The following is a 23,514-nucleotide window of genomic DNA, read 5'->3' on the forward strand; positions in this document are numbered from 1 at the left end:
ATCAACTCAGGTAAGCTGAAAGGTGTTTTGGACTGATTATGAAACAGTCACATTTGAATAGTGATAACTCTTTATGACCTTCATCAGTGCTTCTCAAGCTTTGTTGTGTCAAGGATCCATAAATTTGCTGTCAGACCCCCATTTGATAAAATTTCATGTCAGGGACCTCCATCTGAGAAGATTTTGGTTGTTAGATATGATTGGCTCACCTCTATAGGGAAAAAAACACTTCCCCATTTTCCCCTCAAGGACCCCTGGGGGTCACCAGACCCCCGATTGAGAACTTCCTACCTACATAAGCAAACCAGCCCATCAGCAAGAAGACTGCCTATTTCTGTGTAGTTATTCTTAATGCCTGTCCCTGAGTCTGATTCCCTTGAAACCAGATGACGCATATAAACTGGAGGAGCCTATGTTTACATTTTCCCATACAAAGATCGTTAGTTCAAAAGAAACAGATAATTTTATTTCTGAAGCTTTATTTTGTGGTTATGGCTGAGAACAAAAAACTAAAGCATACAGTGATAGAGCACATGAAAAAACATGTCAACCTTGGTTGGTCAACAGATGAAGAGAATTATGGAACCTGAAAGGATTCAGAACTGATCCTGAATTGGCCCTCTTTCTCATGGACAGGTATGTTATACTGTATGTCTACTAATGCAAAAGGCTGTGTACAGTCCATAGAGGTCAAGGTGGACATTATGTAATACAACTGGCTTATAATGTAAACTTTTATTTTATGCTGTTGGCTCATTATTATGAAGACATAACATTATGTTGATAACTTCAGCATTCTCAACAAAATTACTATTACAGAGCAAACAAATCTATTAAGGCTTACTCGTTTATGAACGGCATCATCATATTACAGCTATTAATCTCATATAAACACTAATAAATACACTACCTCATCGCTAAGCATCCTGCAAACAGCTGTGTTTAAACAAGAAAAATAGTATTAAAAATAAGATGGGTCTTTCTATTACTGGCTTACAGAACAAATGCATATGCTGGCCACATTAAGAAATGAGGTGGGGGTGCTCATGGGAAATGCAGTCTTCATTCAAGGAAAACTCTCCCGCTTTTGTCCACAGGTGCCACCAAAAAAAAAACGTAAATAAAATTTTCTTGTAGTTCCTTTAAAAGCTCGATGGGTCCTTGTTTTACCGTACATGACCAATACTGCAGACTTGCTGAAAAGTGGGTCGTCAGTGTTCGTATACTATACAGGGCTACACCATACTTAAGTCGAAAGCGCATTACGGATGTTGACAGTGTGTCCTATATAGCGACACTTGCTCTCACATGTCACCACAGTCATAGGTAACATCCACCCAGACGCCTGAATCCTAGACGCTGTCTCCACACCATCATTACAGTTTATATTTCTTCACATTAAACTGGAGGAGGTTAAAATGACTCCATTTAAAGGTGCTGCATGAAGCATTTTTCAATATCAGTGTCAAATTAAATGTGATGCCTTTGTATAAAATAAACGACACACTGAACAAGATAAACATGTTGGAAGTAATATCTCCTTCAACTTCAGCTGACACCTGGCGGAGTTGTGGCAATCTAGCAGTCATGCTGCATAAATCACTGTAATCACTCTCTTTGTGTAAGTGAAAGACTCAATATCCCTCTCACTGAAGCCCACTCAGTAAAATCACTTTTTATTTTATCAGGGTGTTTATCACAGCAACACTGCTTCGCAAAAGGCAAATCGCGCCGGGAATTCTCAATTCTCAACAGTCTGCAACAACAAAGGAAGAAATGAAAGAAAAATCAACAGTGTTGATGTCAGTTTGGTGCACCAGCATCTTCAATATCATAGTGTTGATGACACCAAACTCAGAACACAACAAATCTCTCTTCAGAGTTTCTGGCTCACAGTGCAGAATGTCCTATCCTTTACAGACCCCATCCTTTACAACAGCCACTAATATCCGTTTTCCATTGAAATAGTGCATATATGTGGGTTTTTTAAGAGTGGTAAAACCCAGTAAAACTAGGTGATAGACTCCCTTCCCATTGCCAATAGCCCAGAGCCGTGTACACAGCTCTTCAGGACATGAGTATGCCTTTCTGTTTGTTTTTTTCTTTCTTTTTACTTGTATGTCACGTCCAACCTCATACATGCTACAGAAAACAGGTTAGTAATCAGAAAGCAGCACAGAGGCCAGTGAAAATGTTACAGTGGTTTATATCTGTAATTATCCAGTCTCTCTTTCAAACACAGTACTGACTAATTTGGAACGATGTTTGTTGCTTAGATGGAATCGGATGGAATTTGTGAAGGCACATCATTGGATCACACTGGAAAAGAGGCAAAAATTAGTGTGTCCACCTGGGTGTCAAGATTGTTCTCACTACCAACTCATCCAATAATGCTGTTTTGGCAACAGAGACCAATGCACAAAGGCGCCCTTTGCGGCAGTATGTCACACACGGGGCAGCAGCTGTTTCTGATGCTGCTGGCAACTATCGTAGTGTAGGAGTGAGAAAGTCTCCATACGATGGGTGGATCAACAAAAACTATGGACCTTCACCCAGAAGTCTTCTGTTTCCTGTGTGACACCAAAAGTCAGTTGAGTTTGCTTCTGTATTAACAACCTAGTGTGTAAGTATCAGGCCCCAAGAAAGTGAGCCAGGCTTTGAAGCCAATTTCCATAGTACAACTGCAAATTCCAGGGTCTATCACGTGATGCCATTGGGCCCAAAAATACTTTTTCCCATTGACTTTCACCAGGAAAGAGATGTCTGTAAATCTGTGGATACTTTTTTTTTTTGCATCACAAGCCCTACGAAATGACTCATTCCACTATCAAGATTTGATCCATTTAACATTAAATAACATTTGGAATATCTAGGAGAGCTGCAAGATTAAATCAGTTTATCCCCATACTAAGGCTGTGCAATTAATCGTCTGGTGATCGCAATTACGATTTTGAGGTCAAACAATTTCGGAATTAATGAAATCGAGGGTAAACAATTTTTGGTCACGGACACCTGGAGATGTTATTTTGTCTTCTACGGAAGCCGCGCATGCGCAATACGGCCCCCTCCTCTCCTCTCCTCTCCTCTCCTCTCCTCTCTTCTATTCACTCCACCAGCCAGTCAAGTAGGTGAACTACGAATAATGCGAGGGGCACGTGATTGCGGAAGATTTCAAAAACAGCTTGCGGATAATAGCAGAGGGAGAGCGAGAGTGGTTGGTCTGTGTGTGTGTGCGCGTGTGTGTGCATGTGTCTGTGTGTGTGTGTGTGTGCGCATCAGGGCCGAACTCCTCCGTGCGCGATACAGAGAGCAGAGGAGAATTGTAAACGCACGACCATGTAGAGATAGAAATGACATGCCGTCGTGTAAACAATACAAGTCATCACGTGAGCCGCATAATCATTTGCGATGTCAATTTTGACCAAAATAATCATGATTCGGATTTCCATAATCGAACAGCCCTACCCCATACGGAGCGCTAAACCAGAAGTAGCATGCAGTATGCACTGTTCACATGTATGCCTACAAAAAACAATGCACCACAATTCGTATATATCCTATGTAATCTTGTGCCAGTCATTTGTGTATAACCCACGTACTTGGGAAGGCTGCAAACACGTGAATAATGCGCTGACAGAAGTAAAGAACAAAGTAGTCCACATAAGGAGCAGGCTGGGGTGGAAAATGAGTCACTAAATACAAGACTTTTCAACACAGGACTTCCCCCCACGACACCTGATCAGAACTGTGTCTATCCAAGTGAACTTTTGGGTCATTTTAAGGTACGTTGTCACTATGTTTCTTTTCCTAAACCTACGCTACATAACTATAATTGCCTAAATCTAACCTACCTGGGGTGACACAAACAAATGTTTGTATGGGGATATATTGGGCAGCTAATGGTCTTAACACTGTTCTCATTTATGTAGGTGATAACAATGAAGAGTCTAATTTAGTGCATGTGTAAATTCAAAACCTCTGAATTGCACACAGGATATATTCACCACTAGCATATTCTAAAGCCATTGATTCTCATTTACAACAGCCATGAAACTTTCATGCAGTGTTTCAATATGTCTTTGGTAACTGCATGTGAACAGGTCATGAGCAAGTCCAACAAAGGATTAGAGAGCCAGGGCTTCGATCTGTGGTATTGTTCAGATGTATATGCCCTATTGATATCAGATAGGAGACTGACTTTGTGGAAATGTAAAATGCTTGTCTAAACTTTTCTCTGGGAAAGCCTTGCATACTCAGAGAATATGTACTGCCATCCCCAGAGAGCTGCTGTCTTTGTTTTCTAAACCCTTTCTCCTAAAGTAACTGAATACCCACTGATACTGACCTGACTGCCCTGTGGGGTTTAAAAAATGCATATTTGAATCCTGAAACTCGGCTTCCTATTTAACCAACTCAGTACTATGGGATTTTTTTAGACAGCGTTTGTGTTTAATGTGACACTGGATGTGTGTGATTACACTGACCTGCAGATGGAGTGTATCTCATGCATGTCTTCGTCCTTGCGAGCACTGTCCGTGAGACTGTCGCCCAGAGCCATCAGACACTGAGCAAAACCCTTATAGATGGAGTGACACCGTCTGGCTGACGATGCAGCAACAGGGCACGGGCTCAGCACTGGGGAACACACACAAAAAACACACACACACACAAAAAAGATGAATTGAAAGTTGAACTCACTGTGTCATGTGAACTGGGAAATCTGTGCAGAAATATCAAATGCAGCAGTTGACAATAAATGCATTTCTTTTTCTTTTTGTTAGTGGTTGCAGCTGTTGGGCCAAAGTGAGATGTGCAGATACAAAGAGTGCAAGTGACACTGCTGTCTCTGCAGCTTTTTGTTTCAGTGATGGACTGAGAGGTTGAGTATTATCCATCATACACACAGAGCTACAGACAGCTGACGGTCCATCTTCAATCCTTTCCCTTCTCACTCATTCAGTGTTTAAAGCCCGCTGCTGATCGATTGCTCATATCAAAGATGAGACACGTCAAGGCTCGTTGACCAGGAAATGGAAGCGCAACAGAGGAGAAATTTATTTATTTATCCTCAGCGATCAGACTCTGTTCGGAGCAACGACACACACAGTTGTGTTTGAGCGCAGCCAAGACCCAATCACCTCTACACACCTTAAGTTTACTGACACCTTGAAATTACTTGACAACCCTCACAAAAGGACCATTTCCACCAAGATACATAACACTGACTACAGAGACCCAGATCATCTTTTAGAAAGGGATCCAACCAGCAGCAACAACAACAAATCTGTCAGGTGTCAAGCCGCTCAGGCAGCATCTTGTCAGTTGTCAGCATAGATTGTCAAAACACTCGCTGACAGAGAACAAGCAAAACGAGGTGCTTACTGTCATTTCTAAGTACATACAAAGATTTGGGTAGGAACTGCCGTACAAGCTGTACTTTAGCTGGAGAGAGGGGAAATCCGATTTTTATATTGGAAAAGCATTTTAATTTTAATTCATAACATGGTTATTTCTGATTTGAAGTCAACTATCTACAACATGACAAATCATAAAATATCACTCTGTTTCCACATACAGTCATATTGCAAAGGAAATATACACTGATGAGTGCCAATATTAAAACCACCTACAGGTAAAGAGACATTGATCTTCTGGCTACAGTGCAATGATCTGCCAGGAAACCTTGGGTCCTAGCACTCATGTGGATGCCACATGACATGCAAGAAAAATTCTCCAAATTGTCCAACTTGCCCTTCTCTTATTTTGTATCGTGATGTCCTGCTTTTATTGTCTTGTCCACGTCGCTTGTTGATGTCTCTATCCCTCATGTCAATTAATCTCCGGGACCCGTACATTTTCTTTTTACCACCTGCTCCCACCCACGGCAAAAATAAATCCACCCATACCCACGAGATTTCTGTTTGGGTCCGGCGAGGCCCAAAGGATCCCAATCTCAATGCAGTCCTCTACCCCAGAGGTCCTGTGTCCATGCCTCAACACGTAGGAGCCGAGTCTGATCCCAACAGAGATATGAAAACAGGACCTCTTGGGGTCTCCTCTGGTGTCTGGCACCAGGGTGTTGGCAGTAGATCCTTTGAGTCCGGTGGGTTGCAAGATGGGGTTCCTGCACGTCCCACAAGTGCTCGATCATATTGGGTTCTGGGGAATTTGGAAGTCAGGCTGACTCCTTGAATTCTTCGTCACATTTCTCAGGCCATTACTGAGCAGTTTTTGCGGTGTGGCATGGCACACTATCCTGCTGGTTGGGCTTACTGTAATTGTGGTGGTCTGTTGCTATGAGGGGTGTACACTGTCTGCAATGGTGTTTGGGTGGCGCATGTCAAGTGGCATCCACATGAATTCCAGGACCCGATGTTCCTAAGAAGAACACTGCATTGTAGCGAGATGATAAATGTTACTCACTTTACCAGTCAGTGTTTTTAAAGGTGTAGTTGATCGGTGTATATGTCCCACCAGGTGAACCCAAAAGATGAGTACAATCAGGGGCCCATTTAGCAAAACCACTTCTTCTTCATGTCTTTATGAAAATGTGAAGAAACCCCCATCAAAGCCTCTCCCAGGATTTCAAAGTCTGGCACTAAAGTGCACATTTCATGCACACACAAATACACACGCACCCCCGAGAACACAGTCTCACAAGTCATTTATTTTGTGCCTAGCTATTTACAGCATCTCACCAAAGCCCAAAGCTGTTTGCTGAGTCAGACTTGAGGAGGAGAAATTTTGTCCAAAGAGTTGTGCATTTGGTTAAAATAATTATTAGCAATCATTCAATCTTTATAGTGTTGTACCACCATTTATAGAGGATTGAAATGACAGGGAACTAAGCTTAAATGTACACACGGCAGAGACCTAGATCTCTTCTGGGACGTGGGCACCACTGTGTGATTAGGCTGATCCTTTCTCATCTTTGAAGCAGCAGCAGATGAATGTGAATCAGAGGCCTGAGAAGACTTCAAGGAGCGGTTAAGTGTCCTGAAAACAGAAGATTGAATTATTCCATCACAGGCTTTGAAATTTCCAATATTACTTCCTTCAATTAATTCAAAGCTTCCCCACCCTGTCTCGACATTTCTTGCCTGGTTGCAGACCTTTTAGTCACCACCCACATTTCCAGATTTTTCAATGATACAAAAAGGTCTGGCGTTGTGTTTATTACTGCTGTTTGCCTCAGAAATAAAACCTCAATGGTTCAAAAATTCATAATAGAAAGAGTCATAATTGTTCTTGTTTGCAGTTCAAGGTGTCTTGTCAGTTTTACAGATGTCTCTTTTATAATTGTCGCCACTGAGAAAAATTTGAAGCAAGGCTGAACAGCATTCCTGCCGACCTGACCTGCATCATGTCCTGTGTGTTGTTAGGTAGGGCCAACCAAGCACTGCAGTTATGGTTAAGGGAAGACCGTGATTGTGATTTTGGGGAACACATTGTCTCAGATTACTGTAGACTTAATTTGTATTAGCAAACAAAATATCTTTCCCAAACCTTAAAGTTATAATCCTTAAAGCAATCTACGCCCTTTTTCAAAATCCATACATGTCATTCCTATGGTCTAAGACAATCCAAACATATATACTCTCTCCCAGGTCCAAAATCTCGAGCTCTAAAGCTCAGATTTGAGATGTCATAAGTTATAAACTCTGAAGCTGCTCAATAGACACTTAATTGGTAAACATGTTTTAGATGACACTGTGGAAGTAGATCTACTTTTATCTCCCTTATTGAGAAATTTGCTTGCAGTATGTTTTGCTTCTGCTTTCTACAGTGCTGCTCGCAATAGGTTGGCCAATGTCAGAGCAATGCACACATTAGCAGTAGAGGAAACACCAGAGAGATTCCAACACATTCCGACCTTGTCACATATTGCCGCTTGGTTGTAGACTTTCCACGTAGACATATGACGTGCAGGGTAGCCTTAGTGCTTCTGTTGTTGATGTTCTGGGACGCCATGTCAACTTCAGCCTGTTGCATGCATTATAGTCTTTTCAAAATACACTTCCGTTTTCACAGGAAATGAACAGTTTGCATACAGTGTCTTTCAAAATAAACCTACTACATTGCTACAACACCACAAATTTATGTTTTTTTCCATCAACAACAAACACACGTGGTTACGTTTGGCCGTACATGGTTAGGTTAAGAAAGAAATAACAGGGTTTGGCTTTATAATCATCCGGGGAACGTGCTTTGGCCTCCTGGCTGAAAGTCGGTATTGTCGGACCCATCCTCCGCCTCTCCCATCTGCCATACTCAAGCTTTTCACCCTCTTAACTGACGTTGTTTTCCAGCTGCATTTCCCCCAATCACGTTACACCCTGACAGCCCCTGGCCATCTATAATGCCGATATGAAAGGTTGGCTTTTTTCATACATACTTTCAACATATTGTACCACAGTAGCCAGAACTATAACTATAATATTATTACTTTCAATAATGTTGTTGTAAGCTACTGTCATTACCTGCATCTCTCTCTCTCTCTCTCTCTCTCTCTCTCTCTCTCTCTCTCTCTCTCTGTCTCATTGTGTCATGCGGATTACTGTTAATTTATTATGCTGATCTGTTCTGTACGACATCTATTGCACGTCTGTCCGTCCTGGAAGAGGGATCCCTCCTCAGTTGCTCTTCCTGAGGTTTCTACCGTTTTTTTTCCCCCCGTTAAAGGGTTTTTTTGGTGAGTTTTTCCTTATCCGCTGCGAGGGTCATAAGGACAGAGGGATGTCGTATGCTGTAAAGCCCTGTGAGGCAAATTGTGATTTGTGATATTGGGTTTTATAAATAAAATTGATTGATTGATTGATTGATTGGTGTCTGACGCACAAGTCACTGCCCAAACACCGGTATTCAAAGACTTCTGATACATGTCTGAACCTTCGTCAGACCCACAGTCCGGTGAGGAGTCTGTTGATCACCAAAATCAGTGACCAGCAGATATGACAGAATGCTAAGTTGGGTTAGCATCTTTATTTATGTTGTTAGCTTGTAGGCTAATTGGCAGTGGTTGAAATAGCATTAAAGGTTGTGAAACATACAATAACATCTGCTTTGATGAGGCTTTTGGTAGATGGCAAAAAGGAGGCTCCGGAGTCCGGTTTACATCCAAAGACTTCACACTGCACTGTGTTAGCGGTCAAAACTTTCACAAAGCTAATGCTAACTATTGCTCTCTGTACTGACAAGTTCACTCTGTGCTGGAGGTTTCAGGTTTCTTTACCGGTGTTGTGTGGAAGTCTGTTCCCCTGTTATTATGTGTTTCCAATATTAGACAGTGATAGGCTTTCACATTAGTTGCAAACCTGATTTAACTTGCCCAAGATATGTGTAAATCTAGGGAAGTGCACAGACATAGAGTTCAGTTTATTGATGTTCAGCAATGTTTAAGCAAACAGAACATTCTACTGCAACTTCACGTCAGAGTGTCCAACTCAGGAAATATTGTGGCTTTTATTATAAAGCAGTCTCAACACAATCATCAAGGTTGGCGCTACCTGCGAACATTAATGAAAAATACGTCTACAGGACAGTGGTAATTTTTGGCATATTTTCATCAGCAGATCATTTGAATTTTTTTTTATAGGGAGTACAAAGCAGCTACAGCAAGCTGTTAGATGAGGAGGCTATGAACCTCCAGTTCCTTTTATTGTGACCTTATAAGTACGGCCAAAACAACCAGATTAAAATCTTCAGGATTCAGTTCTTTACTAAGCTGCGGGAGTCTAAACATAACCACAAAAATTTTAATAATGTTGCATTTGCCATGAGTAGAGATTAAATTGCAAAAAATAAAAAATTGTCAGAAAACAAGTGAAATACACTGTCAGTGTAAGTTTGGCCGATATATTCAGAATCAACACTTGCCACATACATTAATTAAAAAGGTTTCCTCATTACGCTGATAAAAAAAAAACATAGGTGGAAAACAGGCAGCATGGCATTTCCTTCAAAACATATTTTTACTGTTGCAAATTAGCATGATATTACCACAGTTTCTAGGAAACAGGGTTGGGCAGGAAAATGCCAAAAATAAACATGGCAACATACATGGACGACATGATGTTATGCAGCTGTATTTCTTAAATCAGACATGTTGTCCTCAAAGTAAATTGCTGCCTCAGCTTCCATGCTGACTGAAAATTATGTCAGCAGGACAGATAAATGGCTTGTTACTGACTGATCACAGCAAAATATCAACCCTCCCAAACAGAAATCAGCTAACGAACAGGAAGTCACGCTGAATGATGCAGTAAAACAAAGGGGCAGTTCACTCCGATTATCAGGCTACATTTCTGTCCATCACGATTTTGATGGAGAAGTGATCAATAAATGATTCACTGTCTCACACGTGTCTAGAAATCGAAATCAGCTTGACTGGCTGAAACAGATACTCAAAGATTTAATAAATGATTGACAAAGACCTTTCTGGAATATGTTTGTTTTATGGATGATACACAGGTATCATCCCTATTGCATGTTCTTACCTCCACCTTTACTTGGCCTACTTTGACTGATGGAGAAGGTGGAGACAAAAGAAGGTGCTGTGAAAGGTTTTGGCAGCTTCTTTCTTTTGCCATCTGTTACTTATTCCTGTCTTTCTTCTATCTGAATTCATCTCTTTACTCATTCATCTCGAAGCTCCTGTCTCATGACCGGCAATGCACACCAATGACTACCTGCCTATTACAGTGTTTGAATAGTGATCACTGCATATACATGAGAGAGAGAGAAGGGATACCGAGTGGAACTCGCTCTCAGTGGCAATGGAGCCGATAAAACCTGTGACCTTAAATATAGAAACAAATCTAATATTAACACAATGAGAGTTTGATATAATTGATTTATTTAATCTTTTTGTTCACCATTCATTACAGCTCTGTTCACTTAAACTATTCAGTGTTTGCACTTCTATTATATGTCAAAGACTGTGGTGGAGGAAGTGTAACCTTTAGTTAAGTTTAAGTATTAGATAAAACAAAAATACTGTATTACAAGTAAAAGTAAGGCGGTCGTGGAGCACTAGAGGGCCAAAGTAAGATTGACATGTCTGGGTTCTGTTCAGTATATAGTATATCAAACTCTACTGACACTCTACTAGATGATCTAATGGCCGGCCCATGTGGGCTGCTGGCTCGATTCCGGCCCTCAACTACGGCCCTTTGCTACCTTTGTAACTACGCCAATAACTAAAAATCCAGTCATGGAACAAAGCCTTGCTTTCCCCACAGCATGCCATGTGGCTGTCTTCCCATCTTCATATAGGGACAATAATGTTTTGAAAAACAATCTAATATTGTTGTTTATTATTATTTATTTTTTTAACTGCCTTTAAAGAACAGCATTCCCCAAACAGCCCAGTCACCAGAATAAAATGTTGGCATTGTATGTTTCTGCAAACACAGATATGTTACATGTTTTTTATTTCATACATATCAGACCAGAAACAATAAAGCCAACACCAACGTTCCAAAAGTTGCAGTTCCTTGAAGAGCCACTTGAGGCTGGCTCCAAGAACAAGTCAATCCCCATAGACCCGCATGTTAAAGGGATAGTTTGGGTTTTCTTAAGTGGGGCTATATGAGATACTTATCTATAGTCAGTGTATGACATAGCCTAGATGACAGTAGATGATGATCAGTGCACTTCCTGTTATAAGAAGCAGAAGGAACTACTAGCAAAACCTTTTATAGCCACACAAAAAAGGCATACCTAAAAAAAAAAAAAATCTGTATCAGTCTGGGTGGATGTTATATTTAGAATATTTTTACTGCTTTACCTTACTGTCAGACAGCCCTGTCCTTTGTCCCTACATTTTCTCAACTCCCATATTCCTACATAAAAAAGCCCAAGGTCGAGCTTTCCATTCTAATTCAATGCTTTGGGGTGTGCTTTGGGGTCTTTTGTAAGTTATTAGGGAGTACAATGAGTTGAAAAAGTAACATTCAATGTTTTTCATATTTAAACATTGTAATAAATCTGTAGCTGTTTGGGACCCTATTAGTTGGGGGCCTGAGGCAGTTGCCGATCTTGTGTAAAAATAAAGTCTGCCCTGTGTTTTTCCCCTGAACCAGAGTGTATCTGTCCATGACTAAAGTACTCTGACTTGGTTATGTGACTGCCATGGCAGGTGTATTGCTCAAGACTCAAGGAAGAGCATTGTTGGGTGTCAAGTTGTTTGTATGAGCAATTCTTGAGAAAGATGCAAGCAGCAATAACACAGGCCAAACAATAAGCCCCTGCCAAACAGGCACATTTTAAATGATAAATGCTCCCATCCACGCAAAAGTTAAACATTGAGCTCGTCCATTCATTCAAATTGTTCAAGGGAAGTGCATAGGCTACTGTCCCCACAAAGGTGTTCTCATGGCTAGAAATATTAGCACGTATCCGCACGAAATCTTAATAAGCTCAGCAAAGCAACAGCTGAAGTTAACGTTGGTGACCTTTTGAACAATGCCCTACAGTCCACCGCTGAGGTGATAAAAAATTTACAAAAGAAATTAAAACTGCATACAAAGAATGAGCAGCTTATGGTGTGCCTGCCTCTCTTTTATATTAATATGAGCTGTCGTTTATCCCACACAATGAGGCTCATGGGCGGATTATGACATAATCAGGCCCTGGGCACAGATATGCAAAGGGCCCCACCACCATAAAGCAAAGGAGCAAGACATCTCTTTGCAGTCATTAAGCTTTTTTGTTTGTTTTTGTTTTGCATCTATTGTGTGTCTCATTGTAGTCTTTTTGTGTCTCATAAAAATAAAAAAAAACGTGTCTTTTTTTTGGCATTTTTACCTCTTTGTAGTCATTTTGTAACTCCTTGTGGTTGTTTTGTGTTTTGCTTTTTGTGTAGACATTTGGGTCTTTTTCAGGTAATGCTGTGTCTTTTTGGTCTTTTGTGTTGCTTTGTACTTATTTTGTGTCCCTTTGTCATTATTTTGAGTCTTTTCCTGGTTGCTATGTGTTGATTTAATATTTGACATTTTGCAAGTGAAGGCCAGGGGCCCTCTGACAATTTGGGCTCCTGGGCCTGTGCCCAGTAAGCCCGTTCAGTAATCCATCCATGATTAGGCCAGTCAGTTTCCTAATTAACTAACTAACGTGAGTAATGGTTTAGCGTCTGTAGTAGTCAGTGTTCATGCATTTACATGCTAGCAGGGCAGGGTGAAATGTTATATTTTTTGTGTGTGTGTGTTTTCAAATGAAAAGGTTGATTTTTCTGTTAATGTAAAATGTTAATAAAAAAATCAAAGGAAACCAAGGTGTTTTATGTGTAACTGAGGAGTAACACAGTCCCTGAGAAACCACATTACTGGTAACACAAAAAGCTGAGACAATGTTTCACAAGAGTTAGCTCATCCCAGAGGAGCCTCATCGTGACTTGTTGACAGCCGGCTCTCTGTAAGAGGTAGATCATCTCAGAGCTGGTAGTGACCGATTTTTCACTGAGCTAAGATGGCCCTCTTCAAGGGTGTGACAGGCACAGATGCATCATGTCATGATTAGTGTACAAGGCAGCGAGGATAACGCTCCTGAAGAGTGTGACTGTTCCAGAAGTGGCTTGTCTTGACGAGTAAAAGTCAGAGTGGAGCTTGGCAGGTGAACAGGAGATGCTAATTGGGTCAGACACTGCATCACCACAACTCTTCCCCCTCTCCCCAGAGACCTACTGTTTAATATTTAATAAACCAGACCTTCTCCCTACCCCCCCACTCTCTTTGTGTTGTTGTTGTTGTTTTCTCCAGGAAAACTATTGATTTCAGGCAGGGTTGTTCACAGGGCCTGAAGATTATTGGCTTCACTCATCTCCATCAAGTTTTAATGAAGACCTGAGGAGGAAAAACGGCTGAAGAGGGAGAAAAGAAGACAGGTGTGAGAGGAAAAGAGGTGGAGAGTTGAAGGGGGAGGAAAAAAGAAAGCGACTAACTATGCTAGATGTAGTAATGAGCAAATAAGTTTTGGGCACTGATTAGGCAAACAATGCCTCTTCATCAGAAGTGTGTTGTTAATGTCTTACTCACATGAACAGTAATCGTTCGTTAAAAATTTTCCCCTACCAACACCTCTAAAGCTAATCAGCTAACTTGATGTATGCACAAATAGAATTGAGGAAACAGCATGTCTGAGCTATCTAGTATCCATCCACCCTGTACTTTCTGCAGCGTCTCTGGCTACATGTACCATCCATTAGCACAAGTTTAGGTTTGGGTCTCTGTATAGACACATACCAATGTTGCAACCCCACTGTGACTAGGATGCTGTGCACAGTCACTCAGTGTTCCCAACTCTTTTCCAATGAAAGTAGCGAGCAATAACTCGAAAAGTCACTAAAAGTACTCCCATCAGCATGTTGGGGACTTCATCGCAAATTCATTTTCATGTAGAACAACAGAAGCATTGAAACTTTGTTGAATTACATAGAATAGAGAAATCTAGTGTATGCTCCAGGCAAGCAACTCCATTGGAATTAATAGGTCCCATGTTGGTATCTGGTGTCTAGGCATTATCATTAACCTCCTGAGACCCCAGTGTCCTCATATGAGGACATCATATTTTGGGTTTGCTTGACCCTATACGTCATTTAACTTGAACTCTTGTCCTCGTTTGTGGACACTTTTTTTTGTCTCATCTAGTGGTAGTAAGAGCACAATACACTACTCGATGTAAAAACAAGACGGCAGCCATCTCTGCCAAGTCAGTCTGCAGCCGATCCTGACACAAATGTGGACAAGGTAAAAACGTGATAACAAGATAAGACACTGTTAATTTGGAAGTACTCATTTGAAGACATTGGGACTTAATTATCATCTCGTTTGAGGACACTGGGACTTGACCGTCATCTCGTTTGAGGACACTGGGACTTGACAGTCATCTCGTTTGAGGACACTGGGACTTGACTGTCATCTCGTTTGAGGACACTGAGACTTTATTATCATCTCGTTTGAGGACACTGGGACTTGACTATCATCTCGTTTGAGGACACTGGGACTTGACTATCATCTCGTTTGGGGACACTGGGACTTGACTATCATCTCGTTTGAGGACACTGGGACTTGACCATCATCTCATTTGCGGACACTGGGACTTGACAATCATCTCGTTTGAGGATACTGGGACTTGACCATCATCTCGTTTGGGGACACTGGGACTTGACAATCATCTCGTTTGGGGACACTGGGACTTAATCATCATCTCGTTTGAGGACACTGGGACTTGACCATCATCTCGTTTGGGGACACTGGGACTTGACTATCATCTCGTTTGGGGACACTGGGACTTGACCATCATCTCGTTTGGGGACACTGGGACTTAATTATCATCTCGTTTGAGGACACTGGGACTTGATTGTCATCTTGAATGAGGACATTGGGACTTAATTATTGTTGACAATGTTGAGTTTTTTTATATAATTATCAGGTCTTACTGATCCCAAATGGCTAGGAGAAATAATCAAAAATGCATACCAAACAAAAGTTCATGTTTCAGGAGGTTAATCTATGGCTGTTGCCCATAGATAAAGTTAAGCTACTGGACACTGGGACATGACTATCATCTCGTTTGAGGACACTGGGACTTGACTGTCATCTTGAATGAGGACATTGGGACTTAATTATTGTTGACAATGTTGAGTTTTTTTATATAATTATCAGGTCTTACTGATCCCAAATGGCTAGGAGAAATAATCAAAAATGCATACCAAACAAAAGTTCATGTTTCAGGAGGTTAATCTATGGCTGTTGCCCATAGATAAAGTTAAGCTACTGGACACTGGGACATGACTATCATCTCGTTTGAGGACACTGGGACTTGACTATCATCTCATTTGAGGACAATGGGACTTGACTATCATCTGGTTTGAGGACATAGAGACTTAATTATCATCTCGTTTGAGGACACTGGGACTTGACTATCATCTCGTTTGAGGACACTGGGACTTGACTTTTCATCTCGTTTGAGGACATTGAGACTTGATTATCATCTTATTTGAGGACACTGAGACTTAATTATCATTTCGTTTGGGGACACTGGGACTTGACTATCATCTCATTTGGGGACACTGGAACTTGACTATCATCTCGTTTGAGGACATTGAGACTTGATTATCATCTCGTTTGAGGACACTGAGACTTAATTATCATCTCGTTTGGGGACACTGGGACTTAATTATCATCTCGTTTGAGGATACTGGAACTTGACTATCATCTAATTTGGGGACACTGGAACTTGACTATCATCTTGTTTGAGGACACTGGGACTTGACTATCATCTCATTTGGGGACACTGGGACTTGACTATCATCTCATTTGAGGACAATGGGACTTGACTATCATCTGGTTTGAGGACTTGATTGTCATCTCGAATGAGGACATTGGGACTTAATTATTGTTGACAATGTTGAGGGTTTTTTTCTAATTATCAGGTCCTCCTGATCCCAAATGGCTAGGAGAAATAATCAAAAATGCATACCAAACAAAAGTTCAAGTGTCAGGAGGTTAATCTATGGCTGTTGCCCATAGATAAAGTTAAGCTACTGTACATGTAACTGACTTATGAGGGAGATGTCAATCAACACATCATCTGCTGCACCTACACAGTCTTCATAGTCTTAACAGCAAAATTATAAACTAGGTTTTCCTTTTGGTGTGAACGTCTATTTTCACTCACATTTTTGTGGATGCTTAATGACACAGCTTTGATATATATGGATTCTCACAGTTTCAAGCCAATTTTCCAGTTGTTTTAAAATGTTTATCTTCAACTTCCTCTTAATCCCACAAATGTCACTCTTCATGCATACTTGTTAATAAAAATGTAAAAAAGAAGAAAAGGGTGGTGGGTCGCTGATTTACCGTTACTCCAACTAAGACACTTGACTGTTACATCAGCAACTTCTCTGTACACTTGTTAAGTCTTAACACTGAAACTCTCATTTCAGCACACCGTAGTTTGCACTTGTTTTTCCTTTCATACCATTCCAACTCTTCATACTCCCTCAGCTGTTACTTCATGTAAAGTTAAGCCAGAAACGCTGTTCTGCTCCCAGCTACTGCTCATGAAGCAACACAGGTCAGGTATGCTTTTCAACAGCTCGCAATCCCTCTGCAATTTCTTCAGAAATTGCATTCTCTAGTTAGTAGTATGTTTCTTAAACAGTAGAACCGTCTCTAAGTGCCAACAAGCTCAGAATTATTGTTGCAGTATGTATATATGAATTATGTGTAATTCAGCCCATTGTAATGATAAAATGTATACCAACAGGGTATAAAATAGTCCTGTGACGCACTGATTTGAATTTCTACAGTTCTTTGAAAGAGGTCCTCAGAGAAGTTCTGAATGATTATCTCCACCAGCCGCTATTCAAACTGAAATGAGTTCATGGGATGCAGTTGGGAAATCAAGGCAGGGAAGCACATCTGTTCAATTGGCAGGAATTTGTTGTTCCTGTTTTGGCTTGTAAACTAATGATCTGTTTGCAAGGCTTGATTGAGCCTTCTCCACCTCTCACTGAGGTCACCGGGGGGTCTGACGGGGCAGCGTTGCTTAACTCTAATAGCTGGGTGTTGTAACACTGTGGCCTCACAGCAATAAAAATCTCCAGAGATGATTGAATGGCCTTTACTGTACAGAGTATATATGTTCTTCTGGTTTCTCTCACATAAAGACATGTACTGTATGTGAGGAGTCTGTGAACTATCTAAAGTTTTCTATGTATATAGGACCTTTTCAAACAAAGAGCCCCGGGATCAAAACCCCAGACATCAAGGTCCCTTGAGTTCAGTCAGGGGATCATGAGTGTCAGTGGGAGTTATTCTCTGGCAGATAATGAACGTCTATTCTAAAATTCATAGCAACCCATTGAGGTATTTCAGTCTCGGCCGCAGTGGTGGCTTGACTGTCCAACAGACTGACACTGCCACCCCTACAGCCTTGCCAGCTATACATTCAGTGAAAAGCAACAACACAGAGATGTATGCACATTTGCGAGCAATCTCAGTAAATAATGACTGAAACCTGTTTTGTCTCTTTTGCAGCAAATGGATGGCGAGAGGAAAAGACTTGCAACAATTTTCCTCGATGGCAGAGAGATGTGCAAGAAAGTTTATAAACTCCAATATGCTGCAGAATTAATTGATGCAAGCAAATCTCAACTACCTCAATTAATTACGCTACATCTTCATTTTTTATATAGAAGTACTTTATACCAAAAATGTTTGACCTCATGAATGTGTTTAAAGAAATATATTTCATATAACAGTAGAGTCTCGATGTGCCTCAATGTGATGTAGCTATACCTTAATTTTATATAGAATTATATTATACCAAAGGTGTTAAATGAATAAATGTTATACAGAATGGGAACATGTACTTTGTTACTTTGTACATGAGGAATTTCAGAAAGATAAAAGAAAAATTAACTATATGCATTTAAAATTTTATTGATTAAATAATTTATGTGGTGACTACGATTGTTATGATAAATTGTACCATAGATGTTAACCATTTTCTACAGTTGGGTATCCTCCTATTTATATTAAAATCTTTAGGAACAGAATTAAACACATTTTTAACACAATAACGTGTCTATGCAAGGGATACACATAATTTTCCATTAAGAGAAAACATAAGAGAAGTCAACTGCACCAAATGTTTTTAACCATCCAAATCTGCTCATTCTCAGGTCTCTTAAATGATGAATCCCACTATTAGCATAGGTAACGTCCCCTAAAAACTGTGTAAGAGCAGATGTGGTGCCGTGTGCAAATACTCTGGCACATACCCAAGAATTGGAGAGATGCCACCAAAAAAAAGCTGTGAGAAGAAGAAGAAGAGCTATAGCAGTAGTGAAACTGATGTACTGTATAACAAACTTAAAAAAGGTAAATGTGATTTTCCAGGGAGCCAGCAAGCAAAATCAAAAATCCAGCAATGACAAAACATTTGCGATGCTGTAAATCTCATGTCAGCAGCAGTGATGGAGGAAGTATTCAGCCTTTTACTTAAGTAAAAGTACTAATACCACACTGTAAAAATACTCTGTTACTGGTAAAAGCCCTGCACTGACAATGTTACTTAGGTAAAAGTATGTAAGTACAATCAGGAAAAATGTACTTAAGTATTAAAGGTAAAAGCACTCAATGCAGAAAAATTTAATTAAATTCAAAACATCAAAATTACTGAACCAATTACATGGAAAAGCAACAAGTTCTCATTTTCGAGAAGCTGGAACCATGAAATGTTTTTGCATTAAATATTGTATAAACAATTTTCAAAATCAGTTGCCAAGTAATTTCTTAATCAAAGGACTAATTGTTTCAGCTGCACTTCTATATTTTTATTTGGTCTGTGTGCAACAATCTTAATTTGTAAAGTAACTAGTAACTCAAGTTATCATATAACTGTAGTGCAGTAAAAACTGAGCAGTACTACACTTCCCTCTTAAGTGTAGTGAGAATGAGTAAAAAGTGGCATGAGATTGAAATACTCAAGTAAAGTACTTCAAATGTGTACGTTTAGTACAGTGGTTGAGTAAATGTACCAAATTAAATTCCACTCTTTTCCAGGATTTGAAACTTGTGTTTCCTCGAGTTGGACAATAATTTGTAGACTGTCAAAACAAGCGCCTGTTATGGGCAGCCCACTCTGACATCTCTCCACTTAGTGCATGTATAGGTCCTTTCTGTTAGAGAAAGAAAACATTGGTGAATCCTAGAAATCAATACAAATTAAAAAAAAAAAAAAGAAATCATGGATATGAGAACAAATCGTAGAAAATACATTTGTATATTGCATCAACGAAATCTGCAAGTTTACAAAATCTGTCAGGCAAAATGCTTCTCAGCCCTGCAAACTCAACCCTGACAGTTCCTGGGCCATCAGAAAGTGCTACTTCCAGAGCAGAATTTTTTTTTTGGGTTAGATCTATAGCCCAAGAATCAAACCAAAGCTAGACTCATGCAGTTAAAATGCAGGTCAAGCTCCTACAAAAGGTTCCCGAAAAGGCTCACAGGGTCAAAAAGGGCCAGCAGTTTATTTGTTACTAAATCCTGATGTTGTGTGCAGTCAGGCTGTTCAGGGTCTGACCCTGATTCCTGCATAGTGCATGTTGGGCAGGGCTTCATTCCTGTTGCAGGGGAGGGCAGGTAAATAAAATAAACCATTGAATGAGCCAAAGATATGTCCAACTCAGAATTTAAATAATTTGGGTCCACAGAGAATTATTAACGCTCTTGCAGGACTTTGCCCATTAGTCAGTGGCAAGAATATGCCAAGGTTAGTGCAGATGTGCGCTCACTGACTGAATCTGAATGGACTATTTTAACACAAGTAGGGCTGAGCGTCAGACGCCTAGTTTGAATTTTGGAATTGAAATATCACAGCTTTTGAAATGCTGCTTTATGACGTAAAGATATAGGCTAACAAGTACAGAGATGCTCAGCAGAAAAGAAAGTGAAATGTGGATGTAAGTAGAAAACTACCAAAGACAGAGAGGGAGAGAGACACACTTGAAACTACAAATGCTTATTAGAAGTATAACTCCAGCTGCTGGGACATATCAGTGCTGAGGGGAGCAGGCAGATCAATGAAGGGACAGCTGATCAACTGCTTCTCAACCTGCCTTGATTAATATTTGATATCTGAACTAAGACTGAGCCCAGGGAGAGAGAGAGAGAGAGAGACAGAGAGCAGTAAGAGCAGAGAGGTGGAGTGACTGATTGATATGGACAGCGAGAGAAATCTCCAGGCTTTGCAGATTTGATTGCGATCGGATAGAGATGAAGAGGATAAAAAGAGATGAAGAAGTGTGGAAAGGCATTTTTCTGAGGGGGTTGATGAATTGCACTGATAAATAGTATTTGTTTGGCAGAGCTGTTTAGGACTATTGATGTCAGGAAATGTTGCTCTCACTGCACCCAGTACAGTGGGGTATAATATCTATATGTCAGATGTTGAAGGATAAGACAGGTGTTATCCAATACTTTTTCTTATCGTCAACAAATCCCATTAAAAGACCAATAGCGTGTTAGTCCGGTCTCTCTATACTTTATGACTTCCCTACAGTCTCCCTGAGCCCATTTATTCCCACTGAGGATGTAAATCTTTAAAACAGGTCACTAGTTTCATTTTTCACTAAAGAGAAAATGATGTCCCAAAACAGCTGGGAGCTGTAGTGTTTTGCAACAGTTTATCAAAAATCAGTAAATAGTACCAGGCTGGCAAAGTGGGCAGCAGATTTGGCTCTGCTCAGTAGTTGATACTAAATCCAAGTTTCAGATACTTTAGGGGAAAAGAAATGCAACACTTCATTTTCCACATGGCAACATTTCCAGTAGTGGGCTATTTTTTCCCCACTAAGCAGTGAAGCAGCACAACCAAACACTACATCTCTATTTTATTTTCTCTCCAAGAAAAAAAAGAGCTCCAAAATGATTATGTTGCATCCAAACCATTCTCCCAATTGTTTCTTTACCATCTTGTCTCTGACCTCGGATCTCGGAGAGAATCATGTAGCAGGCTGGTTTGGTGCGACAGTACAGTCAGTGAGGGCTTTTTAATGATATAATCTGAAAAGTCCCAATTTGTAAAACAGAAGGCAGGACCTAGGATCAAAGCCTTACAGCCTCTTAGAGTTTAAGGTTATGGGAAGCTTCTTCACGAATTGTTAAATTCCTGTTGTGGAAAAGAGGTATGTGTATTACTGGACTTGATTTATTGTAACTTTGTTTGGGACTACAGGCATATTCACAGTAATACAAGGACACACCTTAAGGCCTTCATATATTGTTGATAATTGGTCAATTAAAACAGGCAAAGCATTTAACTACATAGCCTGCTTATTTATTTGGCATAGAAGCACAAATATGGAGGAAAAATGACCAAATCAACAAAATCTGTCAGGCGAAACGCTTTGATCCACAAACACTCTCGGGATAACATGACGCCGTGTGTTGGAAGGAACATAAACCAGGTTGCACCCATGGCAGCCAGAACCAGGCATAGCTGCACCCGCTGGAATTATTCCTCCTGACATTTCTTCGCCCTGTATCGTGCCTAAATAGATCATATCATATCTAGTTTTGAAATAACCTGCATATGCTGTGGGCCAAAATGAGACCAAATATTTCTATGGATGTCAGGTTTTAGCCACAATGAAAGCCAAAATGTGGCTTGTAAAAGATTAGGATAGGCTTGTTGTTTTTAGCTGAGTCGCTTCCCGGGAAACTTAAAGCCCTTATCAGCTGGTTAGGAGGGGTGAGGAGGCAGCAGTTAATTATGGTAATAAACAGTCAATAAAACCAATTGTTTTTCACCAATTGTGAATCACTGCAACCACGAAAGGTCCTTCAGCATACGGTCATACACCGATCAGCCAAAACATTAAAACCACTGGCTGGTGAAGTGAACAACACTGATCATCTTGTTACAGTGCAATGTTCTCCTGAGGAACCTCGGCTCCTGCCATTCATGTAGATGCCATTTGGCACGCTACACCTGCCCATACAACATTACAGACTAGGTACACCCCCCTATTGGCAACTACACTCCCTGATGGCAGTGTTCCCCCCCAGCAGGACAATGCACCATGCCACACCACAAAAAGTGCTCAGGAATGGCCTGGGGGACGTAGCTAAGAGCTCAAGGCGTCAACCTGGCCTCCAAATTCCTCAGATCCCAATCCGATCGAACATCTATAGGGCATGCCGGTACCTTACCTTGCAACCCACAGGACTCAAAGGATCTGTCGACAACGCCTTGGTGCCAGACAACACAGAACACCCCCCAGAGGTCCTGTCTCCATGTCTCAACCGGTCAGAGGCCCCACTGTAGATCGGATTTGACTCTGACTTATCGAAGCCCGGACAAAGGACCTCTGGGGTACCGGTTTGTCGCACAGATGCTGGATCAGATTGGGATCTGGGGAATTTGTAAGCTAAGCCGATACCTTGAGCACTTTGTCATGTTCCTTGGACCATTCCTGAGGCCTGGGAGTTTGAGGGTCCTGCGTAGTATCTTAGCCGTTCCTAGGACTGCACTCTTCTAGACAGAGACCTCAGATGCTGTGAATGCGAGCGTGAACTGTTGTCTGTCTCTATGTGTCAACCCTGAGATAGTCTGGCGACCTGTCCAGGGCTATACATATACACACACACACACACATATATATATACATATACATATATACTAGGGCTGGGCGGTATACCGGTTTGTACCGAAAGCCGGTATTTATTTTCGTTATGATATGAATTTTTCATATACCGCAATACCGGTGAATAGCCCAAACAACGTCTGGAACGTGCGCGGCGGGAAAGTGTTTCAGTGGGGACGCATTTCACCGCTGCACACCACAGGCACGCTTGAGCGGGTGAGAGTGAGAGCATAGAAAAGTTTAGAGCCGAGAATGGCTGCCGGAGAGAGTCCTGAAAGCAAAGCAACTGTACACAATGACCCAGAAGAACTCATACCAAAAAGAGCAGTGTTTCCCGTATATGCAACTAGCAGCGG

The 23,514-nt window shown here is 40.9% G+C and overlaps 1 protein-coding gene across 1 annotated transcript in view; it reads right to left on the minus strand.

Annotated features, from left to right (window-relative positions):
• The window catches only part of nrn1la (neuritin 1-like a), a 104,858-nt gene that overhangs the window by 19,845 nt on the left and 61,499 nt on the right, over window positions 1–23,514 (minus strand). Inside the window, exon 2 of the mRNA XM_050074061.1 lies at window positions 4,485–4,635. Coding sequence (XP_049930018.1) covers window positions 4,485–4,635 — 151 coding nt within the window. The remainder of the gene's footprint in view (window positions 1–4,484; window positions 4,636–23,514) is intronic.

Source organism: Epinephelus moara, chromosome 20 (assembly GCF_006386435.1).
Source record: "Epinephelus moara isolate mb chromosome 20, YSFRI_EMoa_1.0, whole genome shotgun sequence".
NCBI lineage: Eukaryota > Metazoa > Chordata > Actinopteri > Perciformes > Serranidae > Epinephelus > Epinephelus moara.